Source organism: Capricornis sumatraensis, chromosome 10, assembly GCF_032405125.1.
Source record: "Capricornis sumatraensis isolate serow.1 chromosome 10, serow.2, whole genome shotgun sequence".
Lineage (NCBI taxonomy): Eukaryota > Metazoa > Chordata > Mammalia > Artiodactyla > Bovidae > Capricornis > Capricornis sumatraensis.
In genome coordinates this window covers 99,209,659-99,235,501 of record NC_091078.1, presented here as the reverse complement: position 1 = coordinate 99,235,501, position 25,843 = coordinate 99,209,659, and the positions used below count along the sequence as shown (strand labels likewise).

Here is a 25,843-nt window from a genome sequence, read left to right as displayed (position 1 = left end):
TTAGACTACCTTGGAGGATGGAACCTGTGTCCTGTTAACTATCACAGTCTCATGGACATTATACATTCTCAGCGAATATTTGTTTCAATCAATCAGTTGAGTTTAACCCCATTGATATAAACAGAGTAAAATGTGTGTTCTTGAAAGGGAATGTTCTCCTTGGAATAGGGGAAGTTGGATAGAGAAAGGCTAAGCTCAAACATCAAGTACAACCTGAAAAATAATTCCTTCTCATGTTGGTTTAGGGCTTCCCAGGTGGCTCAGTGGGGAAAAAAAAATCAGCCTGGCAGTGCAGGAGATTCAAGAGATATGTGTTTGATCCCTGGTTTGGGAAGATCCTCTGGAGTAGGAAATGGCAGCCCCGTCCAGTACTCTTGCCTGGGAAATCCCATAGACAGAGGAGCCTGGTGGGCTACAGTCCATGGGGTCGCAAAGAGTCGGACACGGCTGAGCACGCACGCACGCATGTAGGTCTAGAAACAAAGACCACAAATTATCTCTGGCTTCTTAGCAGCAGGGCACATTTCTCAGCCTTGGAACCAGTATTTGTAACAGGAATGAATGAGTCAATAAATTACCCAATGGCTAAACTGATTTAAGATGTAGGACAGGACCTGGCTACTTTTCCGACTTGTTTGCGTCATTTTAAAACCATAGTCAAGCAGAAAAAGATTTGTAGCATTCTGACATAATTTTAAAACACTGTTTTGGATGTGACTTGTTTCTATTAAATACCTATTGAGAATCTGCAAAGCCTGAGGTCCACCTGGAATTTGCCTTACCATCAACTTTAAGGGCCAACTACATGGTATAAATAGAAATATACCTATGCAATATATGTTTTTAAAATTCTTCCCAAGATGGTTCGATTCTATTCCATGCCTTTATACTCTCCCTAAAAGAGGGAAAGTTATTTTAAGTCCTCAGAAAGCTGACCTTTCTGAAGAAGATGCAGAAAGTCATCTTATCGCTGTTTCTCAGCACACTTGTCAGCACTGCTCCTGTTCAACAGTAGCGTCTGAAAACTGTTTATTTCTGAGCATTAGCTCTTTAGCGGAGGTGTTTCGGTAAACCAGTTGGCCTCAGATGAAATGAAAATCATCCACTTTCTGTGATGAGTAATCAGAACTCTCCAATTAGCATTTATTTTAAAGCCCCCAAACAACTTTATCAAGCTGGTCTAGGGTGAAATTTTGAGACCTGTCAATCACGTGTGTGTCTCTATTTATTAGCTCCTTTTCCTGAAATGTGAATAAACTGGAATTTCTTGTCTACTTCTGTATGCCTTTTGGTTAGCACTATCATATCAGGAGGGACTTGGGACGTCAGTTGTCCCCTTTTCATTTCTCAGTCAGTCACTTGGCCGCTGTCTCAGGTAGTAGGTCTGGACTGAGAGTCCTGAAACCTGTTTCATGCTCACTTGGTCCTGTGATTGGTGCTGCAGATGAGAGTTCTGACCCCTGTGGTTCTCCCTGGCCTCATAGATTAGGGATTCAGTCACCTCTGAGTACCCTTTTCACTCTCTGATTCTGGTTAAATGTCTTCAAATACAAAAGCAAAGGTTTCTGTGGCTCTAATAATCTTCCTATTTCCTGGAAGAGCCCAGGCCCTTTCTTTCATCACTTGCATATTTAGGTCTGCAGTTTGAATTTCCAGAAGGGCTCTTTACCATTTATAAGAAGCAACTGGCCTCTGGATTAGAAGTGCCAGCCCTTAGGACAGCTGGTGCCTTTATTGTGTGTCTGAAACATCAGGTTGGTGATTAAGCTGGAAGTTATGTCAACAGGAAATTTGCAAAAGAAGAAATGCAAGTGATCAGTAAACATACTCTAAAATGTTTATCTTGTTGGCAGCAAAAAGAACACAAAATAAGCGTTTTCCATACAGCATCCCAGTGAGAGCGGGTCTCTCATGCACTACAGTTGGGAACAATTCTTTGTGAAAAGCATTTTAGCAGTATAGAGGAAGTGCTTTAAAAATAGTCCTAAAATAGTGCCTTAAAAAAATAGTTTTGAGCACACTAATTACACTTCTAGAAATCTATCCTAAAACACAAACTTATACACAAGAACGTTCACGTAAGTATTACTTCAAGTATTACCCCAAACCTAAATGCCCCAAAATGCTGAGAAAGGGCAAAGTATACTCCATCTCTATGGAGGACCTAATACAACTCTTTATATATATTACAAAGGATGTTGAACACCAAGGAGAAATACGTCTGAAGTAATGAGAAGTGAAAAAAACAAGGCAGAAATTTGTAGATACAATTTGATTCTCTGTCTTTACATGTACATTCACCGATACACACACAAAGCAAGAGAAAAGACTAGAAAAAAAATTATGTCAGCATGTTAACACTAGTTCTCTCTGGATGATGAGCTTATTGATGATTTTATTATTTCTTAATGGTTTTTTCCCCAGATGTTTTTTTTCCCAATGACTGTGTGACTCTATAGCAGAAAATAAAGCGAAGTCATTTACAGTTTATATTCTGAAGCAGGGAAGTATGCTGGGCGTGAAATGTGATTTGTGAGCATGGGGGAGTAGGGGGGTGGAGGGGAGTCAGCATCAGCCCCAGCTGCTCATACAACCCAGAGAGACCCTAAATTCCCAGAATTGATGTTCTGTCTGCAGTTTGCAGTCATCAAAGGGTGGGGTGGCGTCAGAAGCTGCTGTTCCCCCTGCTGACAGCCAGCTACTGACCATTGTGAGCTCAGCAGGCCTCCATCCGTGGTCCAGGGAGCTTTTTCTAATCACACCAGAAATGGACCTAGTGGGAAAAGGTAAGGAAAAAAAGAAAGACTTTACCTGAGTCTTGTGGTATTAATAAGACTTCCTTCCAGGCCCCTGGCTAGCTGCTAGGAAATGGAAACAGTGATACTTTCAGACCAGCCACGTCTCAACGCTTAGAAACAGGCCAATTATGTGAGCACGATGACCCTGGACGCAGGGCAGGGACGAAGAGCAAGGTGAAGTTAGTCTGAGAAGTCCCAATTAGAAACTGTTTTCAGAGATCTGCAGCTTTCTGCTTTCTTCTTTCCAGATCTACATAGCAGCCGACTGACCAGGCAGGAGAGAGGGGAGCAGGTTATCCAGGGTTTTATAAGTCAGGCAGTGTCACCTGCAGTGACTGGTTAGGGCTCTGATGAATCCTGAGATTCTTTTAGCCACGTCGTGATTAATACATTCCTGTATGCAGTGATTTTTGTAAGGATGCTTAATAAAATAGCCTGCCTGTGTTCTGAAATTCCTTGTTAATCCTAATGATTAGTAACCTTTCTCCCTCCCTCCCTTCCTCACATCCACCCTCCCTTCCTTCCTTCTCTCCTTCTTTGGACAAAGGTGTCTTTCCATGACCAGCAGGTATTAGTTGTAATTTCTGAGTTAGTGTAGTCCAGACTGTCAAGGAAACACTTGACGATTCCATCACTTTTCATCATTCTACTTGCATAGAGCCGTGCTTCGGTGCATATGAAAGTAGTCCAACCCTCAGGGTGGTATTGAAGGAGTAAGAGGAAATCTGACTCAAGAAAAAGAACACTAGTTTGTATTCATGAACGTGAAACCCATCCAGGCCTTCCCCAAGGCCGAGGCCCTGCATAACGCCTCCATCTTTGATGGCTTTGGAATCCGAAGGGATTTGTTGGTGGCTTGGAGTGGCAGACTTTTCACTTTCTTATCATAAAGCTCCCTGCTATACAGAGCCGTTATGACACGTGAATATCTCGGTTGTGTATACAGTTTCGTGCCCAGGTACCTTTTGGTGGATGAATGTACAGATGGGAAGTACACGAATTACACTGCTGTGGATCTGAATCATGAGCTTGGCAGTGTGGTGTGACGGCTACTCCAGCAGGACCCCCCTTGGCCACCGTGCCCACGCCACCTGCTTCTCTGTATCACACTCCACGCCTCCTCCTTGCTGGTGATTTATGAGCGTGTCTTGGGCCACCCACTTTCCTGTAAGCTTTTTGATTAAGTGCAAGAGGGGTCTGTACCGAGTTGTTGCTCAAATACAAACATGACTCCTCATTCAGAGCTGAATTCCACCTAAGGGTGGATGGAATGAGAACCGGCTTCCCAGAGCCCTGAGGCCCTGGAAGAGTGGAGGGAGAATCACTGGGGACTGAGCAGGATTCCAGGAATTGGGGGCCCCTTCCCCCCTGTGGAATTTGTCCCCCTTCCACGCTCGTTCCCTGCTGATCTTCCCAGGGGCTTCAAGTGGACAGAGTCTGAAATCTTTGAGCATGCCTCTCTCCGCAAAAAGGGCCTGGCCCTACTTGGAAGCAGTAGCATCCCGTGCCCGCCCTTCATCCCCTTTCTTCCCTCATCTCTTGTCCCCTCCACACTGTCCCCTTCTCTGCTGCTGGCAGATTTGTTTATTCATTCGTGGAAACAAACTCGACGTAGCTCAAACCAGTTGCCTTAACGGAGCATCTGTGATGAACTGGGTGCCGGAGGGGTCTTCAAGCCTCCTCCTACTCCCCACTCTCGGGGAAGGCAGGCAGCAAAGCAACTCACATGAATGCACAGTAGCATTTACTACCTGCCCAATGCAGTTTTAGGAGCCACACCGGACACACCGAAGAAAGAGCAACTAATTTTGCCCAGGAGGGCCTGAGACGCCTACTAGTGGATTTGGCGTTTGAGTGGAGTCTGGAAGGAGGGGTAGAGTCCTGACAGATGGGCAGTTTCCATGGCGCTTCAGGGAACAGTGAGTGAGGACACAGAAGCGCCTGTGGGAACGTGTGTAAGAAAGAGGAAAGGAAGCGGAAGGAGGGATGGGAGTCTTCCATGGCCGAGCGAGCAATTTGGACTTGGTGTGGCAGGAGTCGGTCTTCAGCTCCGACTGGACTTTCTGCTCCCCCCTGCCAGCCTTGAGGGTAGGCAGGCATCTGTCTGGCTCAGTGACAGCAGGCAGGCTGGCCTTGCCCTAAATGCCTGATGTGTTGTAAGCACTCAGTAAATAGCTGCAGAATAAACAAATGATAGGTGTCACAGGGTAACTCTGATTTCTGAGCACGTAGTCCCAAGAATCCTGAGGCTCAGCCCAAGTCCACCAGGACGTGCAGCTGTGGGTCCGTGATGGGGGCAGGGGCCCCAGGGCAGTCTTGCCATCTCTGCCCTAGATGGCTCTTCCAGCCACCACTGCAGTGCTTCAACCCCGGGGGAAGGCAGCCCGCGTGAGGCTCAACCATCAAGTTGCGTTGTTGCTAACTTTCGGAAATTCAGACTTATTTAACTGGCAGGCCTTGTTTTGGGTGCTCTGCTGTCTGAGAGGGATCGCCTGCCTTTCTGGGAAAGGCCTCCGGTGTGGGTGCTGCTGCGAGACTCCCTCATTCTGAAAGGGGTAGAAGTGGTTTCGAAACAGGCAAAATTGATCCATGGTGTTAGCAGCCAGGCGGCTGGTGCCTGTGGTGGGGAGATGGTGCCTGGGAAGGGGAGAAGGGGGCCTCCAGGAGGTGGGTCACATTCTGATCGTTGACCTGGGTACTGATTACGCCGGTGTGTTTATCTTGTGAAGATTCCTCAAGTTTTACCAGTAGGAATTACAAGCTTTTCAATATGTGCACTTTGCTTCATTTAGAAGTTCACTTTTAAAAAAGACAGAGAGTTACAAAAGATGAGGCCAGAGAAGCGTGTAGCCTTAGGCAGAAAGGCTGGAGTTAGGGTCAGAGTCCCACAGCTTGAGGGTTGAGATGGGGGTCCAGGGGTGGGAGGGAGACTCAAGAGGGAAGGCATATATGTAAACTCATGGCTGATTCACGTTGCATGGCAGAAACCAACACAATATTGTGAAACAGTTATCTTCCAGTTAAAAATAAAGGGGCTTGCTTTGCTGGTGGCTCAGTGGTAAAGAATCCCCCTGCCAGTGCAGGTGACATGGGTGTGATCCCTGATCTGAGAAGATCCCACATGTTGTGGAGCAACTAAGCCCTTAGCCACAGCTGCTGAGCCCACGTGCTGCCACTGCTGCAGCCCGCACCCCCTAGGGCCTGTGCTCAGCAACAAGAGAAGCCACGCAATGAGAAGCCGAGCAGCGCAGCTAGCGTTGTTACTGTTGCTCAGTTGCCAAGTCGTGTCCAACTCTTTGCGACCCCACAGATTGCAGCATGCCAGTCCTTCCCATCCCTCGCCAGCTTCCAGAGTTTGCCCAAGTTCGTGTCTGTTGAATCAGTGATACCATCCAACCATCTCATCCTCTGATGCCCTCTTCTCCTTCTGCCCTCAATCTCTCCCAGCATCAGGGTCTCTTCCAGTGAGTCAGCTCTTCATAGTGATCAGGTTGCCAAATGATTGGAGTTTCTGCTTCAGCATCAGTCCTTCCAATGAGTATTCAGGGTTGATTTCCTTTAGGATTGACTGGTCTGATCTCCTTGCTGTCCAAGGGACTCTCAAGAGTCTTCTGTAGCACCACAGTTCAAAAGCATCAATGCTTCGGTGCTCAGCCTTCTTTATGGTCCAGCTCTCACATCCATACATGACTACTGGAACGACTGTAGCTTTAACTATATGGACCTTTGTCAGCAAAATCATGTCTTTGCTTTTTAATACATTGTCTGTGTTTGTCATAGCTTTCCTTCCAAGGAGCAGTCATCTTCTAATTCCATGGCTGCAGTCACCATCCACAGGGATTTCCGAGCCCAAGAAGAGGAAACCTGGCACTGCTTCCGCCCTTTCCCCTTCTATTTGCCATGAAGTGATGGGACAGGATGCCATGATCTTAGTGTTTTTAATATTGAGTTTTAAGCCGGTTTTTTCATTCTCCTCTTTCACCCTCATCAAGAGGCTCTTTAGTTCCTCTTTGCTTTCTGCCATTAGAGTGGTATTGTCTGCATATCTGAGGTGGTTTATATTTCTCCTGGCAGTCTTGATTCCAGCTTGCAACTCATCCAGCTCAGCATTTCGCATGATGTGCTCTGCATATAAGTTAAATAAACAGGGTAACAGTAAACAGCCTTGCCGTACTCCTTTCTCAATCTTGAACCAGTCCGTTGTTCCATACAGGGTTCTAACTTGCTTCCTGACAAGCATACAGGTTTCTTAGGAGACAGGTAAGATGGTCTTGATATTACCATCTTTAAGAGTTTCTCACATTTGTTATGGTTCACACAGTCAAAGGCTTTAGCATAATCAATGAAACAGAAGTAGATGTTTTTCTAGAATTCCCTTGCTTTCCCTTTGATCCAGCGAATGTTGGCAACTTGATCTCTGATTCCTCTGCCTTTTCTAAACCCAGTTTGTGCATATGGAAGTTCTCCATTCACGAACTGCTGAAGCCTAGCTTGAAGGATTTTGAGTATAACCTTATTAGTATGTGAAATGAGCACGACTGTATGGTATTTGAACCTTCTTTAGTATTGCCCCTAGTTCGGAAAAAAAAAAAACAAAAAAAATTCCAGCAGGTTGTAATTCTGCCCATCCCCAGAAGAGGGCAGCATTGCACCACTTAATAACCGGCAAGAATGAAACCCAAGCTCCTTGTTTCTGCCCCTGCCCGTTCTGGAAGCTTAAAGCTACTGATTTTGATCATCCTACTGATAACCTTTACCTTTGGGATCCAAATTATGCCCTCCCTTCTTCCATCCCAAGGACATATTTTTTATTTCTATTAAGAGTGACTAAAGCCATGTACCAAGAGTGAGAAAGGAGAGGAAAAACCGCAAAAACTGGTGTGCAGGGACACTAGAGCCTAAGACGGTGACAGCGAGTTCACCCTCCCGCCACTGAGCCCAGCGGGAAGAAAGCTGCAGTGTGTCTCTGTGTGTGAGGCGGCAGCATGTAAAATTATTTGTGGAAGATTCCTAAAAGATAAGCTAGTGCTCAAAAATGTGCACCCCGGGGGTGTGCAAACGTCAGCCCCGTCGAGCCCACTGATGCCCAGGGAAGGCCCCACCGGGTGTGGGGAGGCCGCCCTCACACATAGGACACTCATTCAGTTTGCTCTGTAGCCACTGTCTTCGTCCGCCCAGTAAAAAGTAACCATATGATATTCTCCTCCTGTTTTAAAACTGTGTTGTATCTTTTGTGTAATGAGGTTAAAATCCAGGTGCCACCCCAGATTGGATGGAAGGCACAGATGGCTTCAAGAGCTGGCAGCCCCAAACATCCACGTCTCCCTCCCTCCGTCCCGCCGTCCGTCTGTCTGTCCATTTGTATTTTTTCACCCACCATCCGTGTTTCGAGCATGTTTAAAGGGCCTGTCGTCCATTGAAACAGTGCTAAGCGCTGAGACAGATGAAAGGACAAGACGACAGCCCTTGTCACGACGGGGGCAGGGCGGCGGTAGACGGGTATTTATGTTGTAATCAGTGCACAGCCTGGGCGTGCTCTTCATGGCCGAGCGTGCTGGACATGGCAGGACCCGAAGGAGAGTCCAGAGCTGCGTGCAGGGGACAGGGACACCCACCAGAGAAGGGGGTGCCTGCGCTCAGTGGTGAAGGCCGGGTCCGGGTTACCCCAGGAACTCAGGCCGAGATGGGCATTCCTGCCGAGTCCTAGGGAGCGTGGCCGGTTCTGGGGACAGCCAGGTGTCCCTGGGACCTCTCTGAGGACCAGGGGCATTTAGGTGTGGAGGGAGAGGCCCAGAGGGCAGACGGGCTGGCGGCAGAGAGCTGCACACTCAGTCTGTAGGCAGAGGCCCTTGAGCTTCCTGAGGAAAACGCAGATCTGGGGTCTTGGGCATCCAAACCCCAACCTGCCCTGGATACAGCTCGTGTGGCCCAAGGACACCAGGTTCCTCGCGGTTCTGTGCCTGTGTTCCTGAGAAATGGGGACCACAGACACCATTGCTCCCCCTTAAAGGTGCTTCTGGGTTAAAAGGCAGCCTGAGATCCAAGTGTACTGTATTTTCAGATCATTTTTCATATCACTCACATTGTCTGGGAATCTTCCTGGGACGTGGTACAGAAGGATGTCATTCTGCCAGTGGTGACATTGCTGGTGGAATGTCTGCGAGGTGGAAGGAAGGCAGTTTTGTGACTCAAAGAGCGTATTATTAAGATAGCTTTTGGAGCCAGAACAATGGGGTGACTATTTTTCTGCATGTACGTCTTCCAAATTAACACGGTCCCATGGTGGACAGGCCCTGTGACACTGAGTAACTTGACTAATTTCCATTTAATGTTAATTATATTGGGTGTTTTACACCTTGGCAGATACCCCCCCATACACACACACATACACACCCCCCACCAAACTCACATGTGCACACACACATACATACACATGCTCCTAACAGGATTTTAAAACACAGAGACCAGGGGTCCTTTTCTTCTAGCTGCCCTTCACCTCATTTTCAGTCATCCCCGTTGTTCCACTCCATCCCTCTGAGTTCACTGGAGAATTTCCTTTAAACAGCGTCTGTGCACACAGCTGCTGTGACGGGCTGCACCGTGTACAAATCAGGGGCCCTGTCCAGAGGCCTTCTTTCTCTGTACCAGGGTTCATCTGTATTAGCCTCACATGTGAAATGAGCTTCTGTTAATTAACGAAGCCAGCACCCTGTGCCTCCATCACTAGAGGTGGGTTTGTGCTCTGCTTGGCCTCTTTGAGGTTATTGGGTCTTTGAGTTATTTGTTTGATCACTAAAGTCGTGTCCACCTTCGTGTCACCCATGGACTGCAGCACGCCAGGCTTCCTTGTCCTTCACTATCTCCTGGAGTTTGCTCAGATCCATGTCCGTTGAGTTGATGAGGCTATCTATCGGGTCTTTGAGCCTCTAAAAAGCCACTCCGTGTAAGTGAGCTTGAAGCCCCCGAGGGTTCTTATGTTGATAGATGAGCTGTGCTGCGGGTGATGTTGGCAGAGAATGTCAGTCTGTCTCCTCACTCAAATGTTCCTCCCTGCGCTTTATAAGAGTGAGATATGGACAGGTGCTCTCAGCAGAGGTCTCCACAAATTGAATGTGGAGTAGCTCTTTCTTACGTGCTTCAAAACTGCACAGCAATTTCAAATCTGAAATAATTTCAGTTCGAGGGTCAAACCTCTGCTTGTCCTCTTAAGAGAAAATGTCTTCAGTTCACTATTCAGCCAGTAAGGGTGTGACTAACACTGCTTTTTTTTAAAAAAAAAAAAAAAGTACTATAAATAAATTATAATCCACCCATATAAAGTACTGAATAGATGCTGAAAATGAAATAAAATCTGGGAAATTCCCTGCTGGTCCAGTGGTTGGACTCGGTGCTTTCACTGGCAGGGCCTGGGTTCAATCCCTGGTTGAGGAACTAAGATCCTGCATGCCAGGCTGTGCCACCAAAAGAAAAAAGAAGTAGCTCTGTGTGGACTAACAGTCACTGCCTCATCAGAGGGCAGTAGGCCTGGGAAGACAGGGGGAGAGGGGTTTGAATTTGAACAAAAACGGTATAGTCATGTATAATTTGCATGATTTAAAAATATTAAAAAGAATTTAAGCAGGCACTGTATGAAAGTTAAGGAATGGATTATCTTCATGAATAAAACCCCAGCGTAGACCTCTCTGTATCACCTTGCACTTTTCATTACTTCGGGCTCAGCATGACTGACGTCTGTGCGTGTGCGTGCGCTCACTCGCTTCAGTCGTGTCTGACTCCTTCCAACCCTATGGGCTCTAGCCTGCCAGGCTCCTCTGGGATTCTCCAGGCAAGAACACTGGAGTGGGTTGCCAGGCCCGCTTCCAGGGGATCTCCCCGACCCAGGGGTCAAACCTGGATCTCCTGCACTTCAGGTGGATTCTTTACCGCTGAACCACCAGGGAAGCCCAACTGACGTTTGTACATACCTTTAAAATTTACAAGTAGTTTCATGCAGTTGTTTCATTCAATCCTCCCAACAACCCTTTGAGGCAGGTTTTTGTAATCCCTGTTTTACCAGTGAGCAGACTGATGCAGAGTAAAGAAGTGACTTGCCTTGGCTCATTGAGAAGCAACACAGAGATTCCAATCCAGGACTTCCAGCTGTGAGGCCTGGTGCTCATGGCGCTTCACCACGCTGGAAATCTCCACTGATTTGACCTAGTCTTCTTAGCGTTTATGTGTAAGGAGCCATTTGTGCAAGTTGAGTCGACAAGCGGTCAGCCAGTTTTCACAAAGAGCAGTTCTCTGTACTCGTCAGCTGGTTAGGTTTGTACCGCTCTCTCTGGATGCTTCCCGTCCCCGCCCCACCCGTTTTCTTCTCCTGTTTTCTTTCCTCAGAGAGCCTTTTCATAAACTGCTGGCCCAAGGCCTCATCAAGGGGCAGACATTCCGCCTACCGTCTGGACAGTATCTACGGCGAGAGGAAGTAGACCTCACAGGTAAGAATGGCCCATCGGGTTGTTCTTGGAGCCAAGGATTATTTAGCTAGGAGGAACAGAAATCCACGCAAAGGCGGGTTTCACCCAAGGACATAGGGCCTTCGCCCAAACCCAGCTGCAGGGAGGGGCAGCGTGTAGGACGCCGCGGCCGCTGCTGTCTCCTCTGCCGCTCTCCAGCCTCTAGTTCCGCTTCCTGCTCCGCTCCGTTCTCCTTCCCCTGCCAGGCTTGGATCCCGCTCTCCCTAGTTGCAGCGTGCAGAGTGACCTTGGGCAGATGCAAGGCCACCTCCTGCCTCACCTCCTTGGGACCCCCGGCTCCAGTGCCCAACAGCGCCAACCCTGGCTCCAGCGCCCTCTCTCAGTTCCAATGCAGAGAAGGAGGCTTAACCTTGTCAGGTGTCCTTCCTGGTCCCAGCTGCTGGAGCTTGACTGCAAGGCCACCTCATCCACACACGGCCAGGGAAGGCCTCCTCCGTGAGCACCATCCAGACGGAGAGTGTGGAGCGGGGAGGAGAGAAGGAACAGCTCCACAGCAGGACCCACATGTAACGTGAGCCCAGCGAGCTGACCCCACATGTGGACCCCGCTCATGGGGGAGCTCACCTTCTGGTGACTTCACACGGACGGGGACCTCCCTCCGGGTGAAATGACCTCAAACACGCTCTGCTGCCCCGAGACCCTGGCAGGTCAGCTGCCAACTGCCAGAGGAGGCCCCAAGTCCATAAAGAAGAAAGCAGTATGCGAGTCCTCCTTATCCTTTTTTCCTGTCCTTTTTGTATATAAGTGATTTACATTTTAAAAAGAGGGCATTGCTTTGTCTTGTTTTGTGGCTGAGAAAAAGCTGGCAAGTGTACTACCTGTTCATGAGAGGCAGATTTGTGGCGGGAGGTGGGCCTCGTTTATTTGAAAACCAAAACACGGTTATGATGTCTAAAGGGAGAGAACACGTCACACTAAGTGAATTAGTGGGATTCTTCAAGTGGACACGTTGAACGGCTCCCTCAGTGTTTCCGGATTGGATACGCTGTGATAGAACCGGCTGGGCATCCCCTCCTACCGACGCGTCCCTCTGGTGTGCAGGTTCCAATCCTGTTCACGCAAACACGGGGGAGAAGCTCGAGGTGAGCTGGGAGAAGATGAGCAAATCCAAGCATAACGGCGTGGAGCCCGAGGACGTGGTGGAGCAGTACGGCATCGACACCGTCCGGCTCTACATCCTCTTCGCCGCCCCTCCGGAGAAGGATATCTTGTGGGATGTGAAGAGTAAGTCAGCCTCTCCTCCCAGCCTGCCGCCTCCGTGACCCGCCTCCGCGCCCAGGGAGTCCAGGGAAGGGCCCAGGGGTCCCACCTGTGGAGCAGGTAGCAGTTTGCCCGACAACCTGGGCCGTTCCTGGGCCAGCGTGGTCAGACGTAATGAGCCCAGACCACCGAGAGCGCGCGCTGTGGCTGCAGACCCCCGGTCCCCACTGCAGCCCTGCTGACCCCGCCCCCAGGGTAGGGCTGGGAGCCTGCCTCCTTCGTAGACTGGCTGTTCTCCGGCAGCTTCTGCGAGGATCCCACTTTGGGAACACGTCCTTGAGCCAGGCTGGTTTTTGTGGTACGCCTGGGCCCACTGTGGTCCACAGAGGTCAGTCCCCTCTTGGTGTAACCTGTAAGGTTTTTTCCTAGAATGGTGTCATTGCCCTTTACCAGGCCAGAGAACCCCACGTGGGGCCTGGCCCTGACGTTACCTGTGACCTCTGCAGTCACCCACAGCAGCCTGCAGAGCCCCATGGTCGGGGTGTTGGGGCGGGGTTGGGGGGCGTGGGGATTCCTCCCTCCAGAGTTGTTTACATCTAAAACTGGGTTAGCAAGATCCTTTGGAGGAGGAAATGGCAACCCACACCAGTATTCTTGCCTGGAGAATCTCATGGACAGGGGAGCCTGGCGGGCTGCGGTCCACAGGGTCGCAAAGAGTCACACACGACTGAGCAACTGAGCATGCGCGCATGCTGGAATACATGAAACAGGAAGCTTGCGAGGACCGGGCTTGTGTTAAAATCCTCGGGCTGGGTAGCAGTGTGGCTCTGAACGCAGCCTCGGGGCCAGCGCTGCCTCTGTGTACTGCCTGCCCACGTGAGAGGTCAGCCTGCACCGTGTAAGTCAGCCCTGTCTCCACGCACACTGCTGGTTCCCAGGATGTTTTCGTCACAGCACAGTAGGCTTTCTTAACCAAGGAGGCGATGCCCTCCTGCACATCCTGGCCCAAACTTCTAAGCTCCTTTTGGGCTGGTGACAGTTGCCGGGAACGCTTTGAGTAAGCCTCGGCGTCCTGTGCTCAGAATATGGGGGCCTAAGAAGAAATGACTGAGTCAGTCCTGCTCTGAGTTCCAGGCACTGGCAGCCAGGGAGGACCCTTCTCCCTGCCCTCGGGGAGATCCCGTGAAGCATCTCCTCCTTCACAGGCGCTTTGTCGCTTAGGTGTGACCAGACCAGACATCCTCACGTGTCTCTCTCTCTCGTTCGCTAACGTCACACGCAGCCGACGCGCTCCCCGGGGTGCTGAGATGGCAGCAGCGTCTATGGTCCTTGGTGACTCGGTTTATCGAGGCCAGGACGTCTGGGCAGGCGCCCAGGCCTCAGCTGTTGAGCGACAAGGAGAAAGCCGAGGCCAGGAGGCTGTGGGAGTACAAGAACTCGGTCATCTCTCAGGTCAGAACCCTTCCCGGGACACTGGTTGATTCTGTGACTGAGCTCTCGTGGTCTGTGTGGCCTGCCTGCCCTGGGGGGTGGGCACACTGGGTCTTCCTCCTGTCTCATTACGGTGGACCCGCTTCCCTTGAGTATTGCATCCTGCGGCTTCGGGTGTTTCACCACGGAGGCGCAACGGTGCACACGCCCTAAGGGCAAGAGACGCTCTTGGGAAACAGCTCCCTCTAGTGATGATCTGAGGAGGCTGCCCGCTTTCCATGTTTCCATATTTAACTCATCCTGGGGCTTCCCTGGGGGCGCAGACAGTAAAGAATCTGCCTGCAATGCAGGAGACTCAGGTTCGATCCCTGGGTCAGGAAGAGCCCCTGAAGAAGGCAATGGCTACCCACTCCAGTATTCTTGCCTGAAGAATCCCATGAACAGAGAAGCCTGGTGGCTATAGTCCATGGGGTTGCAAAGAGTTGGACACGACTGAGCAATTAACACTTTCATTTTCAGATAGAGAATCAAATTTAATGTCATACTGATGACACACTATATATATTATAAAAACAGAAATAGAGTTTTAGTGTTGAAAGGGGTTGAAAAGACTCTGTTCTTTACTGTCCTCATCTTTAGCCTCCTCCTCTTTGCTTCTGTGGGCAGAACTGAGGCACAGAACGGTTAAATGCCCTGTGAAGGTCACACAGCCCATGAGGAACTGAGCAGAGAGTTCCCTGATACTCAGCATAGTGGAGACTTTTGCACTCAAACTTTGTTACACAGTATTTGTGTAAGTTATTGTGGAATGAATTTTGCAAATAAATTAATGGCTTATCTTCTTAGAGAATAGCATATCATTGTCTAAATCATTTTTAAAGATTCTCCATTGATAACATCCCTGTAAATTTTTCATCTGGAAGGCTGCTGTAATACCATGACATTCACCGTTTTAAGAACTTTGTGGAGAAATGTCATATGTCTTTGAAAGAAAGCACTTAGGAAGTCTGAAGCCACTTTTGAATGGGCACCAGATACCCCAAATTCCCCTTAGCCTGAATGTTTTCTTTCTTTTTAAGATGTGCTGATTCAAACTTAGAAAGTTAGCCGAGGTCACTTTTCCGGACTCCAGTAACTGAGGACACTGAAGGAGCTGAGCTTTTCCTCTGGTTTGAGTGGACTGCAGTGGCCCCAGATCCAGCATGGTCCCATTTAGTGACACTTCTTCAGCTTTATTTCCATCCTCTCTACCATGCTGTAGAGAAACAGAGTTCATGGAATTGACTTTAGTCATCTGAGTGCTGCTTGAATGATTGTCTGTGTATCGCATACTTTCTCTTTGAATTTGGCAAATTCTTCTGTTCTGTCAGATAATAGAATTGGGCTATTTCAACAAGCTGGAAACTCTTGACATCTTAAGGATGTGTTCGTTTTCTGTATCCTTACCCATGGTCAAAATTGAAAAGCGTGCCAATAAGAAAAAGCTGACAAGTAGTATTTGTGTCCTTGTGTTGACTCTATTGGAGAAGGCAATGGCACCCCACTCCAGTACTCTTGCCTGGAAAATCCCATGGACGGAGGAGCTTGGTGGGCTGTAGTCCATGGGGTCGCTAAGAGTCAGACAGGACTGAGCGACTTTACTTTCACTTTTCACTTTCATGCACTGGAGAAGGAAATGGCAACCCACTCCAGTGTTCTTGCCTGGAGAATCCCAGGGAAGAGGGAGCCTGGTGGGCTGCCGTCTATGGGGTTGCACAGAGTCGGACACGACTGAAGTGACTTAACAGTTGACTCTATATTTGAAAATGTGAGACTCACCTTATCCCCATATACCAGTAATCTTCAATGTGAATTAAGGTCATGCGACCGTGGGGAAGTGACGTCCTTTATCCCATCTCCTGTTTGCTGTTTGGCCATCAGGTGGGTCCCGCCTCCATTTCAGATAATGATCAGTGTTTTCTTAGGCACCTGCTGTGGGAAACCAACCCTGTCGCAGCTATAGAGGAAAAGGAGCAGTCTTGAGTGGCAGAACAACACTGACTTTGACTTTAAAATCCTTTGTGCTGATAAAACATTATAGTGACTACTTGAGATCGTGAAAACAGTTATAAGTATCTTTTATGGCATGCATTTAATTCCACATTTTTTGGATAATTCAGGTTTTTTGTGTGTGTGTAGAAGCTTAACAGAACTTTGAACAAAGTGAACGATTCTACTTTTACCAATAGGTGACTGCCCATTTCACAGAGGACTTCTCGCTGAACTCTGCGATTTCTCAGCTGATGGGACTCAGCAGTGCCCTCTCGGTAAGTGGCCAGTCTGTGCCCATTTGCTCCTGACCAAGGGGGTTGTGGCTTCCAGTCACGTGGTGAGGTGGCCTGCCGCTCCCAGAGGGCAGAGACCACGCCTTTCTGGACGTTTTATTTCCAGAGTTTGGTGTGCGGCAGGTGAACGGGTGTGACTAGGTTAACTGATCAGCCTCACCTCAGGAAAACACCTGAGTGTTTGCAAGAACTGGCAAAGAACAGTAGGACCCCTGAGATCCTTGAGAGGGGCAGGAGGACCCCAGTCCTGGGAGTTTCACAGTGCAGAACCTTTGAGCGAGTCTCTGCACTTCCCGCTGGTCCTGCACATACAGGACCTAGCACAGTGGTTAGGAATCAGGACTGACCTGCATTCTAATCTAGGCTCCATCTCTCGCTTGACTGTGTGTCCAGGGCTCTGCCTCTGTCGTAGCCCTTAGCTGCTTCATCTGTCAGATGGGCTAACAATACTGCGCTCAAAGGGTGGGAAGACCCAAACCAGGTAGCATCAGCTCAAGGACGTGGTTAAATGCTCAGTCAACAGTGATATATCTGCTCGGGGCTTTCCTGGCGGTCCAGTGGTTAGGGCCCCGTGCTTCCACTGCAGAGGGCCTCACGTCAGGTTCAGTCCCTCATAAGGAAACTAAGATCCTGCAAGTTGTGCGGCACAGCCAGAAAAAAATAAAATGGAACAATAATACAACTGCTGTTGCTGCTCCAGCTGTTTTTAATACTGTGATTCACCGGGGAAAGTTCTTTGCCTAGAACAAAAGTGATGTGAAAAGAGTCTCTTCCCGCCTGCTTGTCTCTGGACTTCAGGGACCTCCGTGGCCTGTCTCACCCAGGCTCATCTCGCGTGCCTCGGTGTGTTACACCGCTGTTCTCTTCTCTCCCCCAGCAAGCTTCGCAGAGAGTTGCTCTCCACAGCCCCGAGTTCGAGGATGCTCTGTGTGCCCTGATGGTGATGGCCGCCCCCATGGCCCCTCACGTAACCTCGGAGCTCTGGGCAGGTAGGTGGCGGAGGCCTCACTTGACCTGTTACTACCGACCAGCGTGTGCTTCAGCCACGTGTTGAGCCTGATTTGGGACTCGTGTCCTCAGCCGTGGGGCCCAGTGTGTGGCGTCGGCCCTGGGGACCTCTCTGGGGAAATGCGAGTGAAGTGAGAAGGGGCAGTGCAGGAGGACGTGATGGCTGTGCTGGGCCCGGTTCTCCAGACCCTGTGTTCAGAGGTTCCCTCTGACTTCTGAGGATGTTTTAAAGGCGCTTGCAGGAGGCAGCAGCCTAGGGATGCTGTGCTTACACTATGCTTTTATCTGGGAGTTTCTGAGAAGTAGTATTTGTTTCTTTTTCATCGTTATCTTAGCTCTTCTCACCTGTTTATTCTTCTCAGTAGAACTCAAATATAATTTTGTTAAGTTCTCCCAAAATCTCCTTGAGATATTTGACTGAGATTTTCTTAAGCCTGGAAGTAACCTGGGAAAGCTTCACATCTTTACCACATCTAAGCTTCCATCCCAGAACACGGTCTATCTCTCCACTTACTCAAGATTTCCCTCACCCCCCAGTCAAGTTTGGTAATTTTCTTCATATGGATCCCGCACATTTCTTGAGATTATTTTCAAATATTTCATCTCGTCATCAGTTCAGTTCTGTCGCTCAGTCAGGTCCAACTATTTGCAACCCCATGAATGGCAGCATGCCAGGCCTCCCTGTCCATCACCAGCTCCTGGAGCTTGCTCAAACTCGTGTCCATTGAGTCAGTGATGTCATCCAACCATCTTATCCTCTGTCATCTCCTTCTCCTCCTGCCTTCAGTCTTTCCCAACATCTTGCCATAGCTCATTTTATTTTATTTTTTCTAGCTGGAATCTTTTCTTTCTCTTATAATTTTTGACTGTAATAGCTGGCATATGATTTTAGTAATTATTTACTTACTTGTAACCAGATTCAAAAGCAGAGACATTACTTTGCCGACTAAGGTCCGTCTAGTCAAGGCTATGGTTTTTCCTGTGGTCATGTATGGATGTGAGAGTTGGACTGTGAAGAAGGCTGAGCACCGAAGAATTGATGCTTTTGAACTGTGGTGTTGGAGAAGACTCTTGAGAGTCCCTTGGACTGCAAGGAGATCCAACCAGTCCATTCTGAAGGAGATCAGCCCTGGGATTTCCTTGGAAGGAATGATGCTAAAGCTGAAGCTCCAGTACTTTGGCCACCTCATGCGAAGAGCTGACTCATTGGAAAAGACTCTGATACTGAGAGGGATTGGGGGCAGGAGGAGAAGGGGACGACCGAGGATGAGATGGCTGGATGGCATCACGGACTCAGTGGACATGAGTCTGAGTGAACTCCGGGAGATGGTGATGGACAGGGAGGCCTGGCGTGCTGCGATTCATGGGGTCTCAAAGAGTCGGACACGACTAAGCGACTGAACTGAGCTGAGCCAGATTCCCTATCAATCACTCTTCCTTCATTTAGGGGTAGAATCCTCTTGGATTTTCTAGGAGTCTGTGACCAACAAATAAGCCTAAGTTTTCTCCTTTATAATGGTTATGCTCTTGTGTCTGTTTACTTTGTTTAATATACTGCTTAGAAAACCACGTGTGATGTTAAAGAATACTGGTGGCAGCCAGTCTTCTCTCATTTCCAGATTTCAGTGGAACATGTTTCCCTGTGAGGCTTGCTGCTGGTTAGGGTAGATATTCCGTGTCATGCTAAGGAAGCGGCCCTCTAGCTTTGTTTACCAGAACTCACCTTAGGAAAGGGAGGTAGATTTTACTTAACATCCATTCTTCAGTTGTTGAGGTTTTGTAGCCTTTGCTTTTAATTTTCCCCTTTGCCCTGATGATATGACTTATGTCCAATTAATGGATTGCCTAATAGGCTATTGAGGGATTAATTTACCTTGTCCATGGGGTAGTAAACCTTTAACATTCTATAAATTCTATCTGCTAGTGTTTTATTTAGAATTTTGCAATTATTCTCCTAGGAGAAACCAGCTTTTCCTCAGTGTGCCTCGTCAGGTTCGGAAATGAGGGTTTCACTGCCTTCACCAAGTGAATTGAGTTGCTTCTGTGCTTTGGAACACACCACACAGGACAAGAACATCCGCCCGTTCTTTGCTGAATAGACAGAATGCCCCAAAGGGAGGGTGGTATTAGGCCCTGCCAGGCTGCTGCCATATTACATTAGCTTGTAACACCCTTTCATTATCTCCGTAGGCAGGAAAGACGCCTCTTTCATTTAGAGTTGGTGATCACATTAAGTCTTTTAAGTGGCACACTGTTAATTCTTTCCTACTCTTCTCTTCTTATAAAACAAAGCTTATCTAATTTGTAATAAACGTGTTCACTCTCACCCTGGAATACATATATCGCTCCCTCTTAGCATCATTTCAGTCCTGTATTATCTGTCTGCCTCCTTCATTCATTTCTCCCAGGAGGGACTGATGTAAATAGGGTTTTCAGAAGCGCCCTCCTTGTGTGCCCCTCCAGTCTCTGTTTTAGGGCCAGGATTGGGAGGGTGGCAGGAGGGCCTGCTGTCTCCAGGGTCCTGTCCCCTCCCGGCAGGTCTTTCCAGAGGTGTACACTGCGGTAGTACCCTGCTAGTGTGTTTTTCGGTTGTGTGGCAGGCTCTCCTGAAGGACACACACTAAAGCTGTGTGATAGAAACTAGCCTGTTTCAAATTTGGCTCTGTGTTTTTCCCCACATAGGACACCAGTGGGTTTTGTGAGCTGTGTTATAAGGAGGAGTGGGTCTAGATTGAATCTGAGTTTTCCTAACTGGTCTCGTTCAGTCATTCCGTGAACACTGATTGAGCGTGTATTTTGTGCCGGACTCTGTTCTAGACATTGGTGGGAAAGCTGGGGAGGGCATTCCGAGCTGCGGGCACTGCAGTCTGTGTTCATTCCCTTGAAAGGCCATCCCTCAAGCATTTACAGAAGCAGTAGCTCTGCACGTGAGTGTGTGAGTGTGTGGCTCCTCCGAATGGGAAGCGGGGCCGTGACGCAGTCAGGTGAGGAGTCCCGCACCCCAGGCCCGGCACCCTGGCCGTTAGCTCGCGGGTCTTTGTCCGGTGCCTTCTGCAGACGGTGGGGACCTGACCGCTTCCGGCCTCTCCCAGCGTCCGGCAGGGGCCAGTGTTACAGGAGTGCGTCCTCTGCAAGCAGAAGCACCGCGTTGTGAGGGGACATGATTGCCGTCGTCCCACACTGTCAGTCTCTCTTCTCTCAAGGCTCTGGGACTTTATTCTAAATAAACATAGCTTTCAGGACTTCCCTGTGGTCTAGTGGGTAAGACTCCACGCTCCCAATGCAAGGAGTCCGGGTTCAATCCCTGGTCAGGGAACTGGATCCCGCATGATGTAACTAAGAGTTCACACGCCTCAAATAAAGAACCCGCGTGCTGCAGCAGCAACAACAGAAAATCCCGCATGCTGCAACTGAGACCCAGCGCAGCCACATAAATAAATAAAAACAGCTTTCATACAGCTGACTTCCCTGCTGCATCTGAGGTAACTGCACAGTTACTACAGTGGGAATGTGGCCGGTGAGGGTGGGTTGTTCAGAAATTACCATTTCCCAGAGTTCCCCAGGAAAGCAGGTTTTCATGGAAGAGATCCTCCCCAAAGGACAGCAGATTTGAGATCTGTCTTTTGAGGGCCATTCGGGGTCCATGGGCAAAATGGCCATTGTGGCTCTGGATAAAAGAAAACCTTTAGAGAAACCCAGAGTACTTGATAGCCTAATAATGCCCTCTACCCATCATCTAAAGAGTCGATGGAGACCTTCAGTGGGAAATGGAACCAGTGTCTTGGCAGTGTGCGCACGTTAACAGGATGAGGAAATCTTTTTTTCCTTCCTGACGCTCTGGATCTGAGAAGGTCAGGAGACCACATGTGAATTTACAGTTATCTTTTGTTTACCATCATAGAAAATTGTCCTGTCCACGAAGGTGTTAGGGAAATTTTGCATGTTTGGAGTCACTGACACTGTTTCCAGACAAAGGACACAAGGCTTCCCCTCTGGGCTTCCTAAAGCAAAGCAAATCCTAGAGTTTTCCTTGAAAAGTACGTCTATACACATACTGTAAAACCCTCAACTCTTACAAAGCGCGCGTCCTGGGTTCTCTCGCATCCTCACCCCTACGCTCATTTGTTCTCCCCAAGCACCTCCACTGCTGAGTCTGACAGTCGAATTGTCAGAACTCCATACACGTACGTGAAAATTTTCTCCCTTACCGTATTGAGTGCTGTGTAGCGCAGTTCTATATCAACACTTACAGGCTGACCCTGTTCCGTGGTGTCTTACCCAGTGAATATTCTGTCAGTTTTTAAACAGTCATCTATTGATGGGCATTTGAGTGATTTCTCCTCTTTGTCTTTTGTGTGGGTGTGTGTGTGTGCTACTTTAAAATTAGCCAAATATAAGCTACTTAAAATGTGGTGATAAGACCTCCCATTTCTGTTTCTCTGGCCATTTTTGCAGTTCAACAGTGACTTTTCTACCTTGGTTTTTGCGTCTTGCTTCTACCTCTTGCTGTCTCTGAGTCTTCCATCAACATCTTAATTATGAGGGTCACAGCATGGTGACTCATTGCCTCCCTTAAGTTTCTCAAGTAACTCATGATCTTGAAGTATAGTCTACCACCACGGATTTTTTTCTTTGTAAAAATGGTGGTAAAATACTGTAGCTGTATTGTTTTGCTGTGCATATAGGCTGTATTCATTAATTTCAACAAAACTGCAAATCTTGGGACTTTCCTGGCGGTCCAGTGGTTAGGACTCTAAGCTTTCACTGCCAAGGGCACAGGTTCAGTCCCTGGCTGAGGAATTAAGATTCTGCAAGCCACTCAGAAAGACCAAAAAACAAACCTGCAAATCCACAAATCATCTAGAAGTGTGTGTGTGATACTTATAAGGGACAGTAAGATATCTGCTGATGTTCCAATGGTTTTATACATGAAAAAGCCTCTTGATGAAAGTGAAAGAGGAGAGTGAAAAAGTTGGCTTAAAGCTCACCATTCAGAAAACGAAGATCATGGCATCTGGTCCCGTTACTTCATGGGAAATAGATGGGGAAACAGTGGAAGCAGTGGCTGACTTTATTTTGGGGGGCTCCAGAATCACTGCAGATGGTGACTGCAGCCATGAAATTAAAAGACGCTTACTCCTTGGAAGGAAAGTTATGACCAACCTAGACAGCATATTGAAAAGCAGAGACATTACTTTGCCAACAAAGGTCCGTCTAGTCAAGGCTATGGTTTTTCCAGTGGTCATGTATGGATGTGAGAGTTGGACTGTGAAGAAAGCTGAGCGCCGAAGAATTGATGCTTTTGAACTGTGGTGTTGGAGAAGACTCTTGAGAGTCCCTTGGACTGCAAGGAGATCCAACCAGTCCGTCCTAAAGGAGATCAGTCCTGGGTGTTCATTGGAAGGACTGATGCTAAAGCTGAAACTCCAGTACTTTGGCCACCTCATGCGAAGAGTTGACTCATTGGAAAAGACTCTGATGCTGGGAGGGATTGGGGGCAGGAGGAGAAGGGGACGACAGAGGATGAGATGGCATCACTTACTCGATGGACGTAAGTGTGAGTGAACTCTGGGAGTTGGTGATGGACAGGGAGGCCTGGCGTGCTGCGATTCATGGGGTCGCAAAGAGTCGGACACGACTGAGCGACTGAACTGAACTGATGCATGCTGTTTCCATGTTATTTTGTCATTGTTTAGCCACTGAGTCATATCCAACTCTTTTCTGACTCCATGGACTATAACCCACCAGGCTGCTCGGGCCATGGGATTTCCCAGGCAAGAAAATTGGAGTTGGTTGTCATTTCCTCCTTCTCCTGGAGCTCTTCCCAACCCAGGAATCGAACCTGTGGCTCCTGCATCGGCAGGCGGATTCTTTACTGCTGAGCCAGTGTCACCAGAACACTTTCTGTGGGTAAAGGCTAGTGTGAAGCAGCGTCTCTCCCTGTCCATTTCCTTGGCAGTACCTGGGCTGGATGGGCCGTGGTGGGGACCCAGGCTCCAGGCCTCCCCTGTGTGTGATGAGGATTGGGGTGGAGTGGAGATAGGCGTGAAACTGGTCATCAGGGGAGGCCTGCCATCCACAGACACCACGACCACCTGCTCTCGCTCCAGGTGCCATGGTGGCGTGGCGACCCCACCAGCTCTCGGAGCGGGAGAAGAGGGTCCTTTTGGTTCTTGCACAGGAAGGTCAGCAACAGCAGCTCTCCAGGGAGGGGCAGGAAGAGGGTGGGCTGAGAGCGACAGCTGGCCTCGAACGATGGTCTGTGTATCAGAGCCTTGCCGCTTCCCAGCCCATGTTCAGACTTTCTCTGTGTGCTTCCCAAACACCAGCTCCCGGCCTGACCTGTGTCACGTAAAGAAAGCATTGTATTTGCCATGCAAATAGTTGGTATTTTTAGTTTCCTAAAGAGAGCAGGAAGGCAAAAACATGGCATAGAGCCTGGGGTCATGAGTTTCTGTTCCTCCCTGCTGAGCAGGACGGGGGCAGGGATGGGGGGGTGGGGGCCCCTCTCCCATCTATATGGAATCCCTGGCTGGGGCTGCCGACCACTATAAATAAGCATCCTGATTGCTCCAGGAAGGCTGGGCTTCCTCATTTTTTTTTTAAAGTGGAATTTGTAACAGCTTCTGCGCAGATCATCTGTGTCCAGGGTCCTTTCGTCTCCCAGGCATCCTGTGCAACTGCCATACGGAGGCTCTGGAACGCTGCCCATGGCAGCTGGGTCACAGGACAAGCCATGCTGGCCCAGCCAGCTAAAATAAAGGCCTGATTATCTCCCTCTGTGACCTCTGTCCTGTATTTAGATATGAGTCTCAATAGGAACCCTTCTGAGGAACCAGCAGGAAGCTCCTTTCTGCTTCGGCCAAGAGGCACATCTGTTGGAAACAGAGCAGGTTCGTTAGAAGCAGGGGAAGCCCAGGGCACGGGGCCCAGACGGGGCCCAGGAGTACATCTCCGATGCCACTTGGTTCTCAGGCCCCCAGGGGCCTTCCCTTCCCCCAGGCTGTCATCTGGCAGCACAGGGTTGCAGTAGGAGTGCCAGAGAGTAGAGCACAGGCCGCTCGGCAAATGCGCAACGTCCGCACAGGGACTGAGCTGCGCCGGCCAACAGAACAGACACCAGTGCCGTTCAGAGTCCACAGACCTGAGGCTGGTCTGGGAACGGTCTCTCAGAGCTTAGGACAAGGTAAGGAGCTTAGCAGGCCCGTCGCACGTGTCACTCAGCACACATTCCAGTAAAACCGCCCGTATTTGTGGTAGCAGGACTTTCTCAGTGAAGGAGGCAGTGTGCTGATTCATATTCTGGCCTGTTCGTCACCTCATCACACGCAGGCATTTTGAGTATCTTCACAGTAAATAGTTCTGCAACCATCCCTAGAATGTGCTGTGATTAGTCGCTCAGTCGTGTCTGACTCTTTGCGATCCCATGGACTGTAGCCTGCCAGGCTCCTCTGTCCGTGAGGATTCTTTCAGCAAGAATACTGGAGTGGGTTTCCCTGCCCTTCTCCAGGGGATCTTCCCAACCCTGGGATCGAACTCAGGTTTCCTGCATTGCAGGCAGATTGTTTATCGTCTGAGCCAGCAGGGAAGCCCATCTCTAGAATAGTATTTTGTAAAACAAAAATCACAAACCAATAGGGAAGAGACGCTTTATTCAGTGGAGTCAGTTTGGAAAACTGCTGTGTATTTTTTTTAAGAATGTGTTTTTTTCCGTGTTATACACAAAATAAATTACAGATAGATAAATTATGAATAAATGGAAAACAAAATGAAACCTTAAAAAGAAACCAGGAGAAAATTCTTGAACTGATGTCACAGTATGGGAACACTGTTTATAAATATCTTTTCAAATTACAAAAGTCATGAGTATTCCATGTAGAAAAATCCATAATTTTTTTTTAACAGAAAGATTGCCTATACTTATATCTCCCACGGATAATCCTTGCTGCTATTCTGCTGTTTTTCTTTTTTTTTTCTAATAATTTATTTTAAAGTGGTCCTAGATCATAGATCTGCAGTCATATGGCAGAAACAAATATTCATTTTTTCAGCCAGAACCTAGACATGTCAGAGACACTCCAGTGGTAAATTCCAAGCAATACAAACTCACAGCCAAGAATCATAAAATTCACCAGGAAACAAGGCAGCATGAGTGAGGCAACAGAAAAAAGGAGAGAGGGGTCAGACCCGCAAAGACTTCAGACATTGGTGTTATCAGTCAGAGAGTGCACAGTAAGTTTAATATGTTAAAAAAAAGAATGAGTTGAAGATAAGATTAACAAAAGCTATAAAAGTCCAGCAAATTAGGAAAACAACACAGCACTTAAAAGAACTGAAAATCATAACTTTGGAAATAAAACACTGTGAATGAGTTCAACAGTACATCTGATACAGCTGATAAGAAAGTTAGAGAACTGAGAAACGGATCTCGCGCAGTTACCCAGAATGGAGCAAAGACAGGTGAGGGACAGGAAACAGGGAAGGGCTGCTGGAGGGCAGAGTGAGGGTGTCTGAGGCCCGCTGCTGGGGTTTCAGCAGGAGCAGGAGCCGAGAATGGGGCGGAGGG

The 25,843-nt window shown here is 48.6% G+C and overlaps 1 protein-coding gene across 1 annotated transcript in view; it reads left to right on the top strand.

Moving 5' to 3' along the window:
• Window positions 1-25,843, top strand: part of LARS2 (leucyl-tRNA synthetase 2, mitochondrial) — a 142,533-nt gene that overhangs the window by 108,075 nt on the left and 8,615 nt on the right. Inside the window, exons 14-18 of the mRNA XM_068982310.1 lie at window positions 11,175-11,275; window positions 12,356-12,538; window positions 13,797-13,966; window positions 16,174-16,251; window positions 17,147-17,258. Of these exons, the coding sequence (XP_068838411.1) occupies window positions 11,175-11,275; window positions 12,356-12,538; window positions 13,797-13,966; window positions 16,174-16,251; window positions 17,147-17,258 (644 nt within the window). The remainder of the gene's footprint in view (window positions 1-11,174; window positions 11,276-12,355; window positions 12,539-13,796; window positions 13,967-16,173; window positions 16,252-17,146; window positions 17,259-25,843) is intronic.